The sequence below is a fragment of the Coregonus clupeaformis genome, chromosome 30, assembly GCF_020615455.1.
Source record: "Coregonus clupeaformis isolate EN_2021a chromosome 30, ASM2061545v1, whole genome shotgun sequence".
Classification (NCBI taxonomy): domain Eukaryota; kingdom Metazoa; phylum Chordata; class Actinopteri; order Salmoniformes; family Salmonidae; genus Coregonus; species Coregonus clupeaformis.
In genome coordinates this window covers 49,925,897-49,942,138 of record NC_059221.1, presented here as the reverse complement: position 1 = coordinate 49,942,138, position 16,242 = coordinate 49,925,897, and the positions used below count along the sequence as shown (strand labels likewise).

The 16,242-nt window shown below is 45.8% G+C and overlaps 1 protein-coding gene across 1 annotated transcript; it reads right to left on the bottom strand.

The window, feature by feature from the left end:
- Nucleotides 1–1,482: 1,482 nt before the first annotated feature.
- On the bottom strand, nt 1,483–14,919 carry LOC121572310 (rho-related GTP-binding protein RhoE). The gene is made up of 5 exons (XM_041884357.2): nt 14,571–14,919; nt 14,340–14,427; nt 4,479–4,588; nt 3,216–3,350; nt 1,483–3,103 (listed from the first exon to the last, which is right to left on the bottom strand). The coding sequence occupies exons 1-5, from the start codon at nt 14,718–14,720 to the stop codon at nt 2,855–2,857; spliced, it is 732 nt and encodes a 243-aa protein (XP_041740291.1). The 5' UTR covers nt 14,721–14,919; the 3' UTR covers nt 1,483–2,854.
- Between the last annotated feature and the right edge of the window lie 1,323 nt (nt 14,920–16,242).

Sequence of the window (16,242 nt, the reverse complement as noted above, 5' to 3'; positions counted from 1 at the left end):
TTAGGGCCTCAACAACATGTATACTGTAGGTGTCAAGGCTTTAGGGCCTCAACAACATGTGCACTGTAGGTGTCAAGGCTTTAGGGCCTCAACAACATGTGTCCCGTAGGTGTCAAGGCTTCAGCTGTGAGTAAGTCTTGTTAAATCAACCCAGGAACTCAGGGAGGACAGGACACTGAATGAAATCAGTGACTCTACTGCTGCAATCGGTTATCTCATTTTACTTTATACGGAATGGCTGCATCCCAAATGGCACCCTATTCCCTACATAGTGCACTAAAGTACACTCTTAGAAAAAAAGGTGCTATCTAGACCCTAAAAGGGTTATTCGGCTGTCCCCATAGGAGAACCCTTTGAAGAACCGTTTTTGGTTCCAGGTAGAACCCTTTTGGTTTCCATGTAGAACCCTTTCCACAGAGGATTCTACATGGAACCAAACTTTTTATTCTACCTGAAACCAAAAAGGGTTCTGCCTGGAACCAAAATGGGTTCTCCTACGAGGACAGCCGAATAACCCTTTTGGAACCCTTTGTTCTAAGAGTGTAGTGCACTATGTAAGGAATAGGGTGCCATTTGGGAAAGCAATCTATCTTATATAACATGTCTGTCTAGAGAAAGTGGGACATTGTATAGTATGAAATAGACTGGGTGTGTTGTAGAATTAGCTCAACTCTTGGCTTCCAGGCCAATGGAGCTGCCCGTTTAGCTTATCCAATGTTCAACCCTTACCCTAGTCTGGGGCCCTTAGACTTGGATAGACATGGAAATATTGCAAGCATTGGGAAGGAACTAAGGAGTCTCATTTCTATAACCATTATTAATCTACAATTGTTTCTTGTGGCTATAATGAAATATGTAGGTTCTTGTTCATTCTGTTGTTCCTGATTTGCAGAGCTACAGGGTGTTACAGGCTGCTAATGATCTAGCTAGTCCATTACCTGCACTTCCATTCATCCTAAACATCCACAATGTCAGCAGCATTACTGTTGTATTCCCTCAACCACATCATCCACCACTGGCATTCATCACTCACCACAGACAGCTAGACTGGTAACAATTTCATACATCTCAATATCAGCTAGATGACGTTTTTCACCTAGATTCTGGGTGAGTTCTGTACATTCTCGTGACACTTTGATTAAGTGGGTGCAATTGTCCGGGTTGTAGATTGAAGGGGAAACAGTTTGTCGTGTTCGAGGCTGATAGCCCCCCGGATATTTGAATGGAGCGCATCTGTGTAAAATTGAGTTTAATTCAAGTTATGCCACTCACTCCATCTCCTGAAGCAAGCCTATATGTTTTTGTTTTTACGAGAAGTTTGTTTTCCGCCATCAGTTCAGTTTATGTATAACATGCCTACAGGGGCAAAGTCAAGATCAGCCAAGGAGACAGAGTTCTTTGTCTGTGAAACTGAATGACATTTTATTTTAAACATGTACTGTAATGTAATGTAATAACAAAATAATACATACAATCTCTTCTGTGTTTTTTTTTCTTAATTTTGCTTTTATTTGAAAGGGAAAATATATAATTCAATAAATATTGTAGCAACATCAATGGGACACAGAAATACAAAATGTACATTTAAAAAAGGTGATGATGACCTAATGATAAAACGCTTTTCATAACAAACAACTGTTTCTTTCTTTTCATTAATTTCGGAAACAGAAAGCATTAGCCAGCTAGCTGATGATACTGCCCTAGGAGAAGCTGTTCTGAAAACATTTGAAAAGCATCGCGAGTTTAATAAAGGTATTGGAATATTCCAGAATTCATGTAGCTTTTTAGCGAAGCCTTGATCTTTAAAAAGTGCATATATACTTTAGACATATCCAGTGAACAACGTCCTTCAACCAACGTCATGCTTCATTTGTTTCATTCATTCCCCTCCCTTGCTGACAGCAGGTTCAGAAGGGGTTGCATAGCTGAAAGGGCATGTGCATAAACTGTTCAGCATCACATCACAATACCCTGTCTATCACCACGCCAACCAGATCAAAAGTCCTAGGATGTCAAAGGTCATTGGTTTAAATCATATGGGCTTACAGTAAATGTTACAAAATACAGGAAAGACTAGAACAACAGGACCATTAGGTCAGGAAACACTTGACTTGCAACCACAAGAAGGGGGAAGAGAAACAAACAAGCCGATGGAAACCACAGTGATGTGCTGCGTGTGCAGTGTCATGCCACTTCCTTGTCTTTACAGCAAGATCTTTGATCCAGGGCAAGATGGCCGCTCGTCTTCAACGTTCCAGAGTGCACCGCTGCAGTCTCTCGTTGTCATGGAGTCAGCTGTACAGACGGGGGTGAGGCCATCATCATTTTCAGTACATGTACAGCGTGGGTCTCTTATTCACATATTTTCCGAAGTTCTTAGAAAAACGTCCGGGACTCACTCAACTTTTCCTACGTGACATCACTTCCTGTGGAAATGCTAATTTCCTGTGAAAGGCCATGACCACTTCCTCATCCAGCTCTAAGAGCAAACAGTGTCACTTCCTCCCGGGAAGCCACCGGAAGGAAGGCAGCTTGTTGGCCCGAAGCAGAGATAGCTTCCTCTTCTGGTAAAAGATATGTAAGGGAGATGGATGGTAGACAGGGGGGCTACACTGAAAGACTATTGTGTTGTCATTGGCACGGTGTATTCCAGCTACATTTACATTGTATGATGCATATACAAAACTCCACCCCAGGACAAGCAAGCCAATGGCTTTAAAGTGCAGGAAGGGAAGGGCCTCACCCTCTAATTTCCCAAAATGCACTATGCTCTGACCTTTAACCCCTGTCCTCACTGCTTGCTTCAATCCCAGCCTACAAACCCACTCCTTGGGTCGTGACCCTGCCCACCAGGTCACATGACACTGCAACTCTTCGCTTTGTCCTTCCGCAGGTCTGATGCTACCGCCGTGAGGTCGGGCCTACTGGGCATGTGCGAGATCCTTTTGTTGCCTCTGGTGGATTTGTTGCGTTTGACGTTCTTGTTGTTCTTGTTGACGCAGGCCAAGGTGGCCACGTGGAAAATGTCCCTGACGCTGTTCTCTGACTGCTGGGCTGAGCACTCGATGTAGGGGGCTGAGATCTGTTTGGCCATGCTGGAACCCTGTAGAAAGAAAACACATTGGAAATGGAATTTCAGTTCAATTCCTGAATTGACTAAATTGAAATGAAATTGACCCCAAATCTGAAGACAATGCACTCTACAACCACCGTACCTGATCATATGACACAGGCATCTGTCTGTGATTGGATAGCTCCACCAGCGTGGAGAGGTCTGTGCGCAGGTCCGATTTGCAGCCCACCAGGAGCATCTTGGTGTTGGGACAGAACTCCTGGATCTCCCCTTTCCACTGTGGAGGACAGAGAAAGTCATTGAGACTGGGAGGACAGATCCAGACTAGCCATCAAATCCTTGCCTCCTCCTATCCTTGATTCCTCAATTCCTCGCCTCCCTCTCAAAGCTCATTGGATGCAGAGGTACAAGAGGAGGGACCTTGGAGCCTCTCCTCCAATGGATTTTGAGAGAGAGAGGAATTGAGGAATCAAGGACTGGAGGTATCAAGTATTTGACGACTTGTACACTTTCTTCAGACAGAACCTGAGCCCTCTCCTTCTGACGGACAAAGCCACTTCCTGTTACCATGCTGCGTCACACGGCTTTGAACCCAGGAAGGAATGCAGTATCAGAGGCTTTAAGGCCATAGATAATCCTTCACGTTTCCTCTCAAACACAATAAACACTCTGGGATCAATGGCCTTTAATTGGTGGATATAATCTGCTACTAATGCAGTCTGGAGAACAAGGCTTTAATTGGTGAATATAATCTGCTACTAATGCAGTCTCGAGAACAAGGAGTGTTTGGCTGGCTGACTGGCTGGACATTGAGGGGATCATGTTCAGTGTTGTACAGACAGGTGATTGTTTGAACTGGCCAAGAGGAAGGAAGGAACTCTGTTTTGGAACGGAACCTTCTCATGGTTCTTTTTTCTATGGCAAAGTCACATCAGAGGACACTAAAAGCGCTCTCAGGCCCCGACCCTACCTTTCCCTCCCATCCTCTCACTCTAACGCCCCCTAACCCATTACGACCTCTGTCTGTACCTCAACTCTCTAGTGGGCTAAGTGGAAAAAAATGGAATTAAACTGGAAATTACTGGGAAAACGTTCTGGGCCAGGTCAAGTGAAAAGGATATTAAAACTGGACATGTAGTTTCTTTCAAGTGAGGTAAAAGAGGAACACATGAAGGTCCATATTCTAAAGGCTGTAGAGGTTGACTAATGGTAGGTACACACCAGTGGAGGCTGCTGAGGGGAGGATGGCTCATAATAATGGCTGAAACGGAGAGAAAGAATGGCATTGAACACATGGAAACCATGTGTTTGGTGTATTTGATACCATTCCACCCATTCCGCTCCAGCCATTATCATGAGCCCATCCTCCCCAATTAAGGTGCCACCAACCTCCTGTGGTACACACCTTCTTTATTACGCTGTCGAGTGTGTCAGGACGGCTGACGTCAAAACAGATGAGGACAGCGTCTGAGTCTGGGTAGGAGAGAGGCCTCACGTTGTCGTAGTATGGAGACCCTGAAACAACAGAACACAGCACAGGTCAGCACACGGAAAACTACAACTCACACAATACACAGAAAACTACAACTCACACAATACAAAGAGAACTACAACTCACACAATATACAGGAAACTACAACTCAGACAATACAAAGAGAACTACAACTCACACAATACACAGAAAACTACAACTCAGACAATACAAAGAGAACTACAACTCACACAATACACAGAGAACTACAACTCACACAATACACAGAGAACTTCAACTCAGACAATACAAAGAGAACTACAACTCACACAATACACAGAGAACTACAACTCACACAATACACAGAGAACTACAACTCACAAAATACACAGAGAACTAACACTCCTGCTGTGGATGTAAGAGATTGAGACAGAGTAAAAAACACACATGCACACATTCAGCATCCTATGGGCCAACCAAACCTGTCCAAACCAGATATTGACAGATTTAGCCTCAAAGTCACACAGGAAATCCAATAGTCATAGAGATGAAGATGTTTTGGTGATGAGAGACCATTTCCCAACAGCGAAGGACACAGTCATTAGCATCAAGATAATACACACTGGAAGAACATCAACAGAAGAGATGAAAACGTTATGCGGACTGCAGCAAAACGTGGTGTTTGAGTTCTCTTGAGACAGACCAGGGTTCCAGAGAAAGCAGAAAACTAGAAAACCATGCCAACCCCTTAAACTGGGACCATGTGTAGGAAAACGCCTCCCTCCCTCCCTCCCTCCCTCCTCCCCCATCTCTGTAACAGCTTAGTGGTGAGAGGTATAGGCTTACATCCAGGTGAGCGACCGGGTCACGTGAGCAGCTGTGGAAACTAAAGTCTAGGGCTACCCACATGTAACACAGCCCCGCTGCCAAAGAATCCGGGGAATTTGGTTTTTTCATGTCTAAAGTGGCCGGGACCCTTGGGAGGTCTTTTCCACAAGCCCGGAGGAAGCCACCACACACACCCACCCACACACACACAGGAAGGAAGGCAGTATCTGGAAGCCGACCTAGCTGGATCAACATCCATTCATCGTCCTCCTGCCCTGCTAGGCACCCTATTCCCTATATCGTGCACTACTTTTGACCAGAGCGCTCTATATAAGTGCACTATATAGGGAATAGGGTGCCATTTCAGACACACCCAGGGTTTCTCTCTGTAGCTACTGCAAAGCTGGCCTTAGAGGGCTGATCATAAAAACCCTGTGTTTGGTTAGATGTTGAGGATGAGGGTAAGGATCAGTTAGAGGATGTTGAGGATGGGGGGTAAGGATCAGTTAGAGGATGTTGAGGATGGGGGTAAGGATCAGTTAGAGGATGTTGAGGATGGGGGGTAAGGATCAGTTAGAGGATGTTGAGGATGTTGGTAAGGATCAGTTAGAGGATGTTGAGAAGGATCAGTTAGAGGATGTTGAGGATGGGGGGTAAGGATCAGTTAGAGGATGTTGAGGATGGGGGGTAAGGATCAGTTAGAGGATGTTGAGGATGGGGGTAAGGATCAGTTAGAGGATGTTGAGGATGGGGGTAAGGATCAGTTAGAGGATGTTGAGGATGGGGGTAAGGATCAGTTAGAGGATGTTGAGGATGGGGGTAAGGATCAGTTAGAGGATGTTGAGGATGTTGGTAAGGATCAGTTAGAGGATGTTGAGGATGGGGGTAAGGATCAGTTAGAGGATGTTGAGGATGGGGGGTAAGGATCAATTAGAGGATGTTGAGGATGTTGGTAAGGATCCGTTAGAGGATGTTGAGGATGTTGGTAAGGATCAGTTAGAGGATGTTGAGGATGGGGGTAAGGATCAGTTAGAGGATGTTGAGGATGGGGGTAAGGATCAGTTAGAGGATGTTGAGGATGGGGGGTAAGGATCAGTTAGAGGATGTTGAGGATGGGGGTAAGGATCAGTTAGAGGATGTTGAGGATGGTGGTAAGGATCAGTTAGAGGATGTTGAGGATGTTGGTAAGGATCAGTTAGAGGATGTTGAGGATGGGGGTAAGGATCAGTTAGAGGATGCTGAGGATGTTGGTAAGGATCAGTTAGAGGATGTTGAGGATGGGGGGTAAGGATCAGTTAGAGGATGTTGAGGATGGGGGGTAAGGATCAGTTAGAGGATGTTGAGGATGTGGGTAAGGATCAGTTAGAGGATGTTGAGGATGTTGGTAAGGATCAGTTAGAGGATGTTGAGGATGGGGGTAAGGATCAGTTAGAGGATGCTGAGGATGTTGGTAAGGATCAGTTAGAGGATGTTGAGGATGGGGGGTAAGGATCAGTTAGAGGATGTTGAGAATGGGGGGTAAGGATCAGTTAGAGGATGTTGAGGATGGGGGGTAAGAATCAGTTAGAGGATGTTGAGGATGGGGGGTAAGGATCAGTTAGAGGATGTTGAGAATGGGGGGTAAGAATCAGTTAGAGGATGTTGAGGATGGGGGTAAGAATCAGTTAGAGGATATTGAGGATGGGGGGTAAGGATCAGTTAGAGGATGTTGAGAATGGGGGGTAAGGATCAGTTAGAGGATATTGAGGATGGGGGTAAGAATCAGTTAGAGGATGTTGAGGATGGGGGTAAGAATCAGTTAGAGGATGTTGAGGATGGGGGTAAGAATCAGTTAGAGGATGTTGAGGATGGGGGGTAAGGATCAGTTAGAGGATGTTGAGGATGGAGGGTAAGGATCAGTTAGAGGATGTTGAGAATGGGGGTAAGAATCAGTTAGAGGATATTGAGGATGGGGGGTAAGAATCAGTTAGAGGATGTTGAGGATGGGGGGTAAGGATCAGTTAGAGGATGTTGAGGATGGGGGGTAAGGATCAGTTACTGTAGAGGAAGTGCTTGCTGCTCAGTCCTCAACTGAGAGGAACACAGAAGAAAACAGAAGAAAACAGCCACAAGTATTTGTTTCACATAAGTCCTATAATAACTAAGTAGCACACAACCACATCCAGACATTCAGAATACTGACAGGCCCTCCCTCCACAGGAAATCTGGGGGCAACATTCAGAATACTGACAGGCCCTCCCTCTCTGGGGGCAATTTTCAATGTTCTTTTATAGAGGATGAGGTTGCTGCTAAGGGTCATGCTGTTAGTAATTCTACAGAAGACAGATTCACAACTTCACAATCAGTTCATGGCTATCCCAAAGACAATCAGTGGAGTGTATTTGGGTGTTTTCCTCAGCCATAAATAGCTGTTCCTCCCTGATGGAAATGTATTAGGAGGATGCTGCTATGTGTCCGTTTCATCCCAGCTGGATCTGAACCCCTGTGAGGTCATCTCCTGGTGCACAGCTGATAGAAAGTCCCACACACACACACAGAGGAAGTTCCACAGTGGACAAAGTCCTGTTGACTGCCACCTCATTAGTTTCTGCTCTGTCCTTGTTCCCCTCAGGGCATTTTAATCTGAGAGGAAGGAAGACACCCACTGTTCTCACTCTTTTGTTCTCTTCTCTCTCTCCTTCTCTTTTCTCTTGTTCCCTTGATCTCTATTTTTCAATATCTCTCTCTCACACACACACACACACACACACACACACAGACACACACACAGACACACACTGATTAAGGAGTGGGTAGCTGCTGACACATGCTCCCTGTCTCTCTCTTCAGCCCTCAGAGTGACAGACGAGGCAGAGAGAGAGAGGCCTGACCACAGAGCTCTTTGTCTTAGGCTACGTCCCAAATGGCACCCCATTCCCTGTGCAGTGCACTACATTTCACCAGAGCCCATAGGCCTCGAGTGCACTTCATAGGGAATAGGGTGCCAGCTGAGCTGACAGCTGAGTGGAGCCCTGTGTGGACCACAACAGTTGTGCTCCATCTGAATCCACATTTAGTCCTGCTGTCAGACCTCTGAATCCCATCATCCTTAAGCATGCCACTTAAGAAAAAGGCACTAATGCAAGGAGGAGTGTGTGTCAATGTGAGAGGTGAAGAACGACAGAGAGAGAGAGAGAGACAGAGAGAGAGAGAGAGAGAGAGAGAGAGAGAGAGAGAGAGAGAGAGAGAGAGCGAGAGAGAGAGAGAGAGAGAGAGAGAGAGAGAGGAGATATGAGAGAGAGAGAGAGAGAGAGAGAGAGAGAGAGAGAGAGAGAGAGATGGAGAGAGAGAGAGAGAGAGAGAGAGAGAGAGAGAGAGATGAGAGAGAGAGAGAGAGAGAGAGAGAGAGAGAGAGAGAGATGAGAGAGAGAGAGAGAGAGAGAGCGAGAGAGAGAGAGAGAGAGAGAGAGAGAGAGAGAAAGAGAGATGTGTGTAAATGATTCAGTTACCCCAGGTCACACAGTGTCAATGATTCAGTTGCCCCAGGTCACACAGTGTAAATGATTCAGATACCCCAGGTCACACAGTCTATATGATTCAGTTACCCTAGGTCACACAGTCTATATGATTCAGTTACCCCAGGTCACACAGTGTAAATGATTCAGTTACCCCAGGTCACACAGTGTAAATGATTCAGTTATGCCAGGTCACACAGTCTATATGATTCAGTTACCCCAGGTCACACAGTCTATATGATTCAGTTATCCCAGGTCACACAGTGTATATGATTTAGTTACCCCAGATCACACAGTGTAAATGACTCAGTTACCACAGGTCACACAGTGTATATGATTCTACTGTACAGCTGGTCTAAGGCAAGTCCTCACAGTCATGCAAAAAAATTTTCAGGCTAACAACGTAAGACCTTGTGGAAATATGCACCGCTCCTCCTAAGTTTGCAGAAAGATCTCAGCGTTTACAAAAGGGCTCTTTGTGCAGTAGCAAGTAGCAACCTTTCGTCCCCGGAATGTGAAACATGCAGCTCCAATCCGCTGAGCTCCAGAAATGGATCCGGATTGCAGGCAACAAAGGCTGGCTGCTGACTGTGGCCTGTAGAAGGGTAAGGGGAGGGAAGGCTTGCGAAAGCAGAGCCCAACTCAGCTGTCTAGAAGCCACAGAGTGGACAGTCAGTAGCCCCTGACCAACTGACTCCAGAAACAAACAGGCTACAGGTTGGGATTCAGCATAGAGAGGTTAGTGAAGGAATGTGAATGGTGCCTGTGGAGCGTCTGAAAGGTCAATCACCCTGATGGTTGTCTATCTGAGTGTCACTGGTCTCTTTGTGCTGGGTTGAACCAGCTGCTCTCTCCCTCCTATAGGCTGGCTCAGAGCGTTCAGTGTGCATGGACGGCCTACAACAGTGTCAACAAACGCTCTAGTAGTCAATCCATCATCCTGTCTCAACCACTGAATCACACAGCAGTCCTGCGGGAGGCGTGTGTGGATGCAGGGAGAGAGGGAGGAGACAGGACGGCAACCAGCTGGTGCTGAGGTTCTTTGATTGCCCTTCATTTTTAGATAGTCTCCCAATGTATTGGTTTAGAAAATGAACAGGTAATATTGTTGAAATAAGTGGTGCGTGTTATTACACATCTGAAGTGATGCCTCAGGTACAAAGCAACAAACACCTTGAGGGCACTCCACTTTCTCCAAACCTCCCAGGTGGGTCAATATACCAATGGAGGAGAATCGGGGACGGATTTACGAACGGGCACGCAGGGTACGTGAACATGTCATAAGCCATGGCAAAATGTGTAGAATTACAGGAAATTAGCTTGAAAACTGCTAATTGTTCTTTCTGTCCCAAAATGTTTTCAATTGCAGGAAGTTAGCTGGAGGTAGGTGCTCCCAAATCCGGCCCTTGGGAGAATGGCTCCTGCAGATAAGCCCAGCTCAGCTCCAGCTTTCTCCCTGATATCTAGCAGCCCCTCCTCCTCCCCCGTCCTCCCTCTTCTTCTCAGCATGTGATTGATATGGAGGAGCCTGCAGGCTAGCAGCTGTTGGATTCACTCCCCCATTTGAAATCTCCCTAACTAACTCAGCAGCCCCAGCCCTAATCAATATGTTTCCTTCTACTGCTTGTCCTGCCGGGGAGCAGTAGGGGGGCAGGAACTCAGGCATCTGTGGAACTGGAGCCTGACCCTTCCAGAATGAAACCCACAACCCCTTGACCCTTCCAGGAAGGAACCCACAGCCCCCTGACCCTCCCAGACTGAAACCCACATCCCCCTGCCCCTCCCAGGACTCCCTACAGTACGAGGTGGTGGTGGACTGACTCTGGCCCCTTTGTTCTCTGTTGATCTGTGAAGCAGTTAATGAACCACAGACAGTCAGTCAGGGGGTAACAACAAAATGGAGGTCATTAAGGTAATGTCCTGGGAAGTTATCAACTCTTTGTGCTCATTCAGCTTCCCGCCTTAAGGGGTAAAGGTTATAGGCCTGCCGGCTGTGCCAAGGGGTGTCGAAACGTTTCTTTGAAATGTTTCTTTCATTGCGTCTCTCCTTGGATGTTGAAAGTGGAGGTGTCTATCTGAGGCAGTTTGCTAAGTTGACTGGCTGTCTGTCTGCCCCCTTTAATTAAGAGTTAGACTAGTGAGTTGATATGGGTTAAATAGCTTTATTTCAGTGGTATTCAAACCTTTCAAACCTTTTTCAACGGGGACCCCATTTTTTTCGCCAGCATTTCTGGGGAAGCCATTTTCCCCCACCCCACCCGACCACGTATCTAATGACACAACTTTCAAATCTGTAAATGTTATAGGAGGGGTGGCAGGTAGCCTAACGGTTAGAGGGTTGGGACAGAAACCCAAAGGTTGCTTGTGGAAGAATGTGCCGTTCTGCCCTTGAGCAAGGCAGTTAACCCCCACAACAACTGTTCCCCGGGCGCCGATGACCTGGACGTTGATTAAGGAAGCAACCCGCACCTCTCTGGTTCAGAGGGGTTGGGTTAAATGCGGAAGACACATTTCGGTTGAATGCATTCAGCAACTAGGTATCCCCCTTTTGATGTTTACATCGACAAATGACCTTCAATTCATTACATTTTCATCTTTCTTATAAAAATTAAGAGGACCAATAAATACATTTACTCAATAAAATAAAATAAAACATTTGTTTATTGTCCTATAAAATAATATATACTTCTAATTTTTGTAATCCTCCAACATTTTATATTTTTTTATTTGGCGACCCCACTGCAACTCCCCCACAAGTCATGAACCTGACTTTGAATACCACTGCATTATATCCATATGTGAGTGGTAGGCCTTTACTGTATTACTGGGTTGTGTTGTATACTATACTATACTATACTACTGGGTTGTTTTGTATACTATACTATACTGTATTACTGGGTTGTGTTATATACTATACTATACTGTATTACTGGGTTGTGTTGTATACTATACTATACTGTATTACTGTGTTGTGTTATATACTATACTATACTATACTGTATTACTGGGTTGTGTTGTATACTATACTATACTGTATTACTGGGTTGTGTTATATACTATACTATACTATACTGTATTACTGGGTTGTGTTGTATACTATACTATACTATACTGTATTACTGGGTTGTGTTGTATACTATACTATACTATACTGTATTACTGGGTTGTGTTGTATACTATACTATACTATACTATACTATACTGTATTACTGGGTTGTGTTGTATACTATACTATACTATACTGTATTACTGGGTTGTGTTGTATACTATACTATACTATACTGTATTACTGGGTTGTGTTGTATACTATACTATACTGTATTACTGGGTTGTGTTTTATACTATACTATACTATACTGTATTACTGGGTTGTGTTGTATACTATACTATACTATACTGTATTACTGGGTTGTGTTGTATACTATACTATACTGTATATCCAGTACCTTACTTTTTCCTTGTTACTGTGAGAATTTGTGTTAGTCTGCTGCACCTCTACTCCTGTTTGGCTCCTCCCCTTCCTCTATGTCTCCTTGAAAACAAAGTGGACAGTGAGACAGAGCCCATCAACATGCAGCTCAGTCCTGGTAATGAGCAGAGCTCAGGTGTCTCTACCTTGTTAAAGCCTGGATAGAGGCAATGGAAGCATGGGATAAGCCAGTAGCTCAAAGGCCCTACTGAATAAAAGAGGGGTTCCCACTAGGGGATGCATAGGCTCTCCAGCACACACACACACACACACACACAGTCTCAGACCAGCTCTGTGTTTGCCAACTGAAACTGAGCCAATCACAGAGTCGTGCCTAGGAAAGGCTCAGGAGACCCACTGAAGAAATCTGCAGAAAGACAGACAGACAGACAGTCCCTCTACACTACAGGCAGACAGACAGACAGTCCCTCTACACTACACTACAGACAGACAGACAGTCCCTCTACACTACACTACAGGCAGACAGACAGGCAGACAGTCCCTCTACACTACACTACAGGCAGACAGACAGGCAGACAGTCCCTCTACACTACAGGCAGACAGACAGTCCCTCTACAGCCAATCAGGCAGACAGCCAGTCCCTCTTCAACCAACCAGACAGGCAGGCATGAAGACCCACTCAGCAACAAAGCCCCAGCCTGCACTACCACCTCCACCACTTCCACCCCCACTTTACAGGCACAGTCCAGGCAGGGGACTCAGCTGAGGGGGAGGCAGAGAGGCTAAAGGTTTGCAGATCTGGGGCTTAAGCAGGGAGAGGGCTGGGGGAAAGTGGGGCAACGGAAGGGAGAGGGCTGGGGGAGAGTGGGGCTACTTAAGGGAGAGGGCTGGGGGAGAGTGGGGCACGGAAGGGAGAGGGCTGGGGGAGAGTGGAGCTACTGAAGGGAGAGGGCTGGGGAAGAGGGCTGGGGGAGAGTGGGGCTACAGAAGGGAGTGGGCTGGGGGAGAGTGGGGCTACTGAAAGGAGAGGTCTGGGGGAGAGTGGGGCTACTGAAGGGAGAGGGCTGGGGGAGTGTGGGGCTACTGAAGGGAGAGAGCTGGGGAGAGTGGGGCTACTGAAGGGAGAGGGCTGGGGAGTGGGCTGGGGGAGAGTGGGGCTACGGAAGGGAGAGGGCTGGGGGAGAGTGGGGCTACTGAAGGGAGAGAGCTGGGGAGTGGGCTGGGGAAGAGTGGGGCTACTAAAGGGAGAGAGCTGCGGACAGTGTACTGAAGGGAGAGGGCTGGGGGAGAGTGGGGCTACGGAAGGGAGTGGGCTGGGGGAGAGTGGGGCTACGAAAGGGAGCGGACTGGAGGAGAGTGGGGCTACAACAGGTAATTACTTCCAGACTTCCAGCATGGATGGAGATCCCATGAGGTTAGCTCCTCAACACTAGAAAACAGTCTACTGGAAGAAGCCAGCATAAGACTAATAAACTGCACCAGGTACAGAAGTAGCAGTTTGTCTGGAGGGAGCACAGTCTTCTCAGTGTTATTGATTGGCTGCATTGTGTCTTTGTTGAGGGGAGAGGGTTGGAGAAGCATGGTAGAACATTTGGTCAGTGGTGTCTGTCTGAATGGTTAACCAGCTGGTCCATTCCTAGCATTCCACAGTAGCATCATGACTTCTTCTAAGTCAAGCAACATGTAAGAAACCAGAACTTGATAATAGAGAATAGATCATTTAGTTTCATACAAATTAAATCTTCATCACTGTCAACAGATGTATTCCTCATCACACACACGCATGCTGACGCACACACACACTGCGAGTGACCAACAGGTCCTGACATGCCTGCCAGCTGCATTTCTAATGGACAACAACTGTGATCAATAGCATCATGGAAAACACGAAGTCAAAGGTAAACAATAAATACATAATTAATCCTGCATTTACCCAGGTTAGTCTCATATACATAAAATCTAAATATTCTAATAGGGGAGACTGCGTCATAGAGTTATGGCAAACATAGACAAATAGATTAAACAAATAAATTGCATCATTACCTGACGTGTCCCATAGGCTGAGCTCTATTCTTTTCGTGTCTATTTCAAAACTGGCCGTGTAATTCTCGAACACTGTGGGCACGTAATTCTAAAGAAAAAAGAGACAATCATAGATAATTATAGACAAGTAATAACAATTATTATTATTATAGTAGTAGTAGTAGTAGTAGTATTAATTAGTTATAACAAACTTTTGTTTCATTTATCAAGCATCCATTTCTTTGAACTCACCTCTGGAAATATATCCTTTGCAAAGACGTGTAGAAGAGCCGTCTTCCCACATTGACTGTCCCCCACCACAACTATTTTACACTTCACAATCTGACTAGGATCCATCCCGGATTTAAGAGATACTTTCTGACTAGATATTCTCTCCTTCATTGACTTCAGTTTAACGACAGTCCGCTATAGAGAGCTCCACGTTGTATGAAGAAAGTGCGTACACACACGAATGATAGAAAATAGCAGATAATCGGAGCGTAATAAATCCCTTTCTTCTCTCTGATGTCTGCGTTCTCTGTCAGTACTGTGTCTGGTGTCTACAACGGGAACCGGACATTTGCCGGTATTTATACCGAGACCGACGAGCCAATGGAGTTGTCCCTCCCCTCTCTCCACGTGCTGAAAGTGTTGCGGGGCAATGTGGGGACCTGGGTGGTCGGGAGTGTGGTGATCATATGGTCAGTGTGTGATGGCGCCCTCCGTAGGACTTCATTCAAACAGCTCAAATCATGATGGGCTACTTTATTAAAATATTTATAATCTTACCATGTCATTTTAAATTACTTGTGTTCAGAGAGAAAGAGGGAGGGAGAGAGAGAGAGAGAGAGAGAGAGAGAGAGAGAGAGAGAGAGAGAGAGAGAGAGACTACAACCCAAAGTACACAACTACACCTAAAAAGGAACTACTCTGATCCATCACAACAATACAAATATGTATCTACTGTCACGGTATAAAGGTCCAGTTCCTAGCCAGGTGTTTACAGCATGTTGCCTTTTAGCTTACTAACTGTATCCTACTAACTAGACAGGATATGCGTCACCGTCTACAGTAATAGTCCCTCTTAATGATGTAATAACTGTATGATTCATGTGGGTTATCAGCTTTGACAGCCTGGTTGGACCTTTATTGACTTACGAGGATTGTAAGGGTTGGTGTGAGGTGTGACCCAGGTACGGTGCAGGATAGACAGTAGGCAGTAGGCAAGGAGGGTGAAACAAGTATCTTTACTGGTGGTCCAAAGGCCAGGATACAAAACAACGGACTATTCACGAAAACAAGTGAGGAGCACATAGGTCTCCAAAAAACAGGCTGACAGCAAACAATACGAAATACTAACTCTGACTGGAAAACACAATGACACAGGGAGAACACTTCTCGAGTACCTGTAACTCCGTCATGTGATCCGACACTGATACATACTGCTTGACATCAAGGAACTAGCAGAGAAAACTGAGCAAGGGAACACAGGGAAGTGAGGGCATAAATACACAGGTGAATCAGATAGCCACAGGTGACACCAATAGGCAGATAATTAGTCCCGACTGTGAGTGAGGAGGATGACATCTAGTAGTCGCTCCGGAACTGCGACCAACTCCTGTAACAGAGGATTGCAAACATCATTGTATCAAACACCCATTGCAATAACTTGCCCCAGTTCTCTCTAGAATAGAGTAGAATGGAATAGCATTTTAAAGTGAGCTGAATTTTTTATTTTACCTTTATTTAACTAGGCAAGTCAGTTAAGAACAAATTATTATTTACAATGACGGCCTACACCGGCCAAACCCGGACGACGCTGGGCCAATTGTGCGCCGCCCTATGGGACTCCCAATCACGGACGGTTGTGATACAGCCTGGAATCGAACCAGGTGGTCTGTAGTGACGCCTCAAGCACTGAGAT

Bases quoted from the DNA above. Each gene is read 5' to 3' on its own strand.
- LOC121572310 (XM_041884357.2), bottom strand. From the start codon at position 14,720: ATGAAGGAGAGAATATCTAGTCAGAAAGTATCTCTTAAATCCGGGATG. The intron at 4,589-14,339 runs GTAATGATGCAA...CTGTTGTTTCAG, and splicing joins CAGCCTATGGGACACGTCAG to GGTCTCCATACTACGACAAC. The intron at 3,351-4,478 runs GTGTGTACCACA...TGTCCTCCACAG, and splicing joins TCGACAGCGTAATAAAGAAG to TGGAAAGGGGAGATCCAGGA.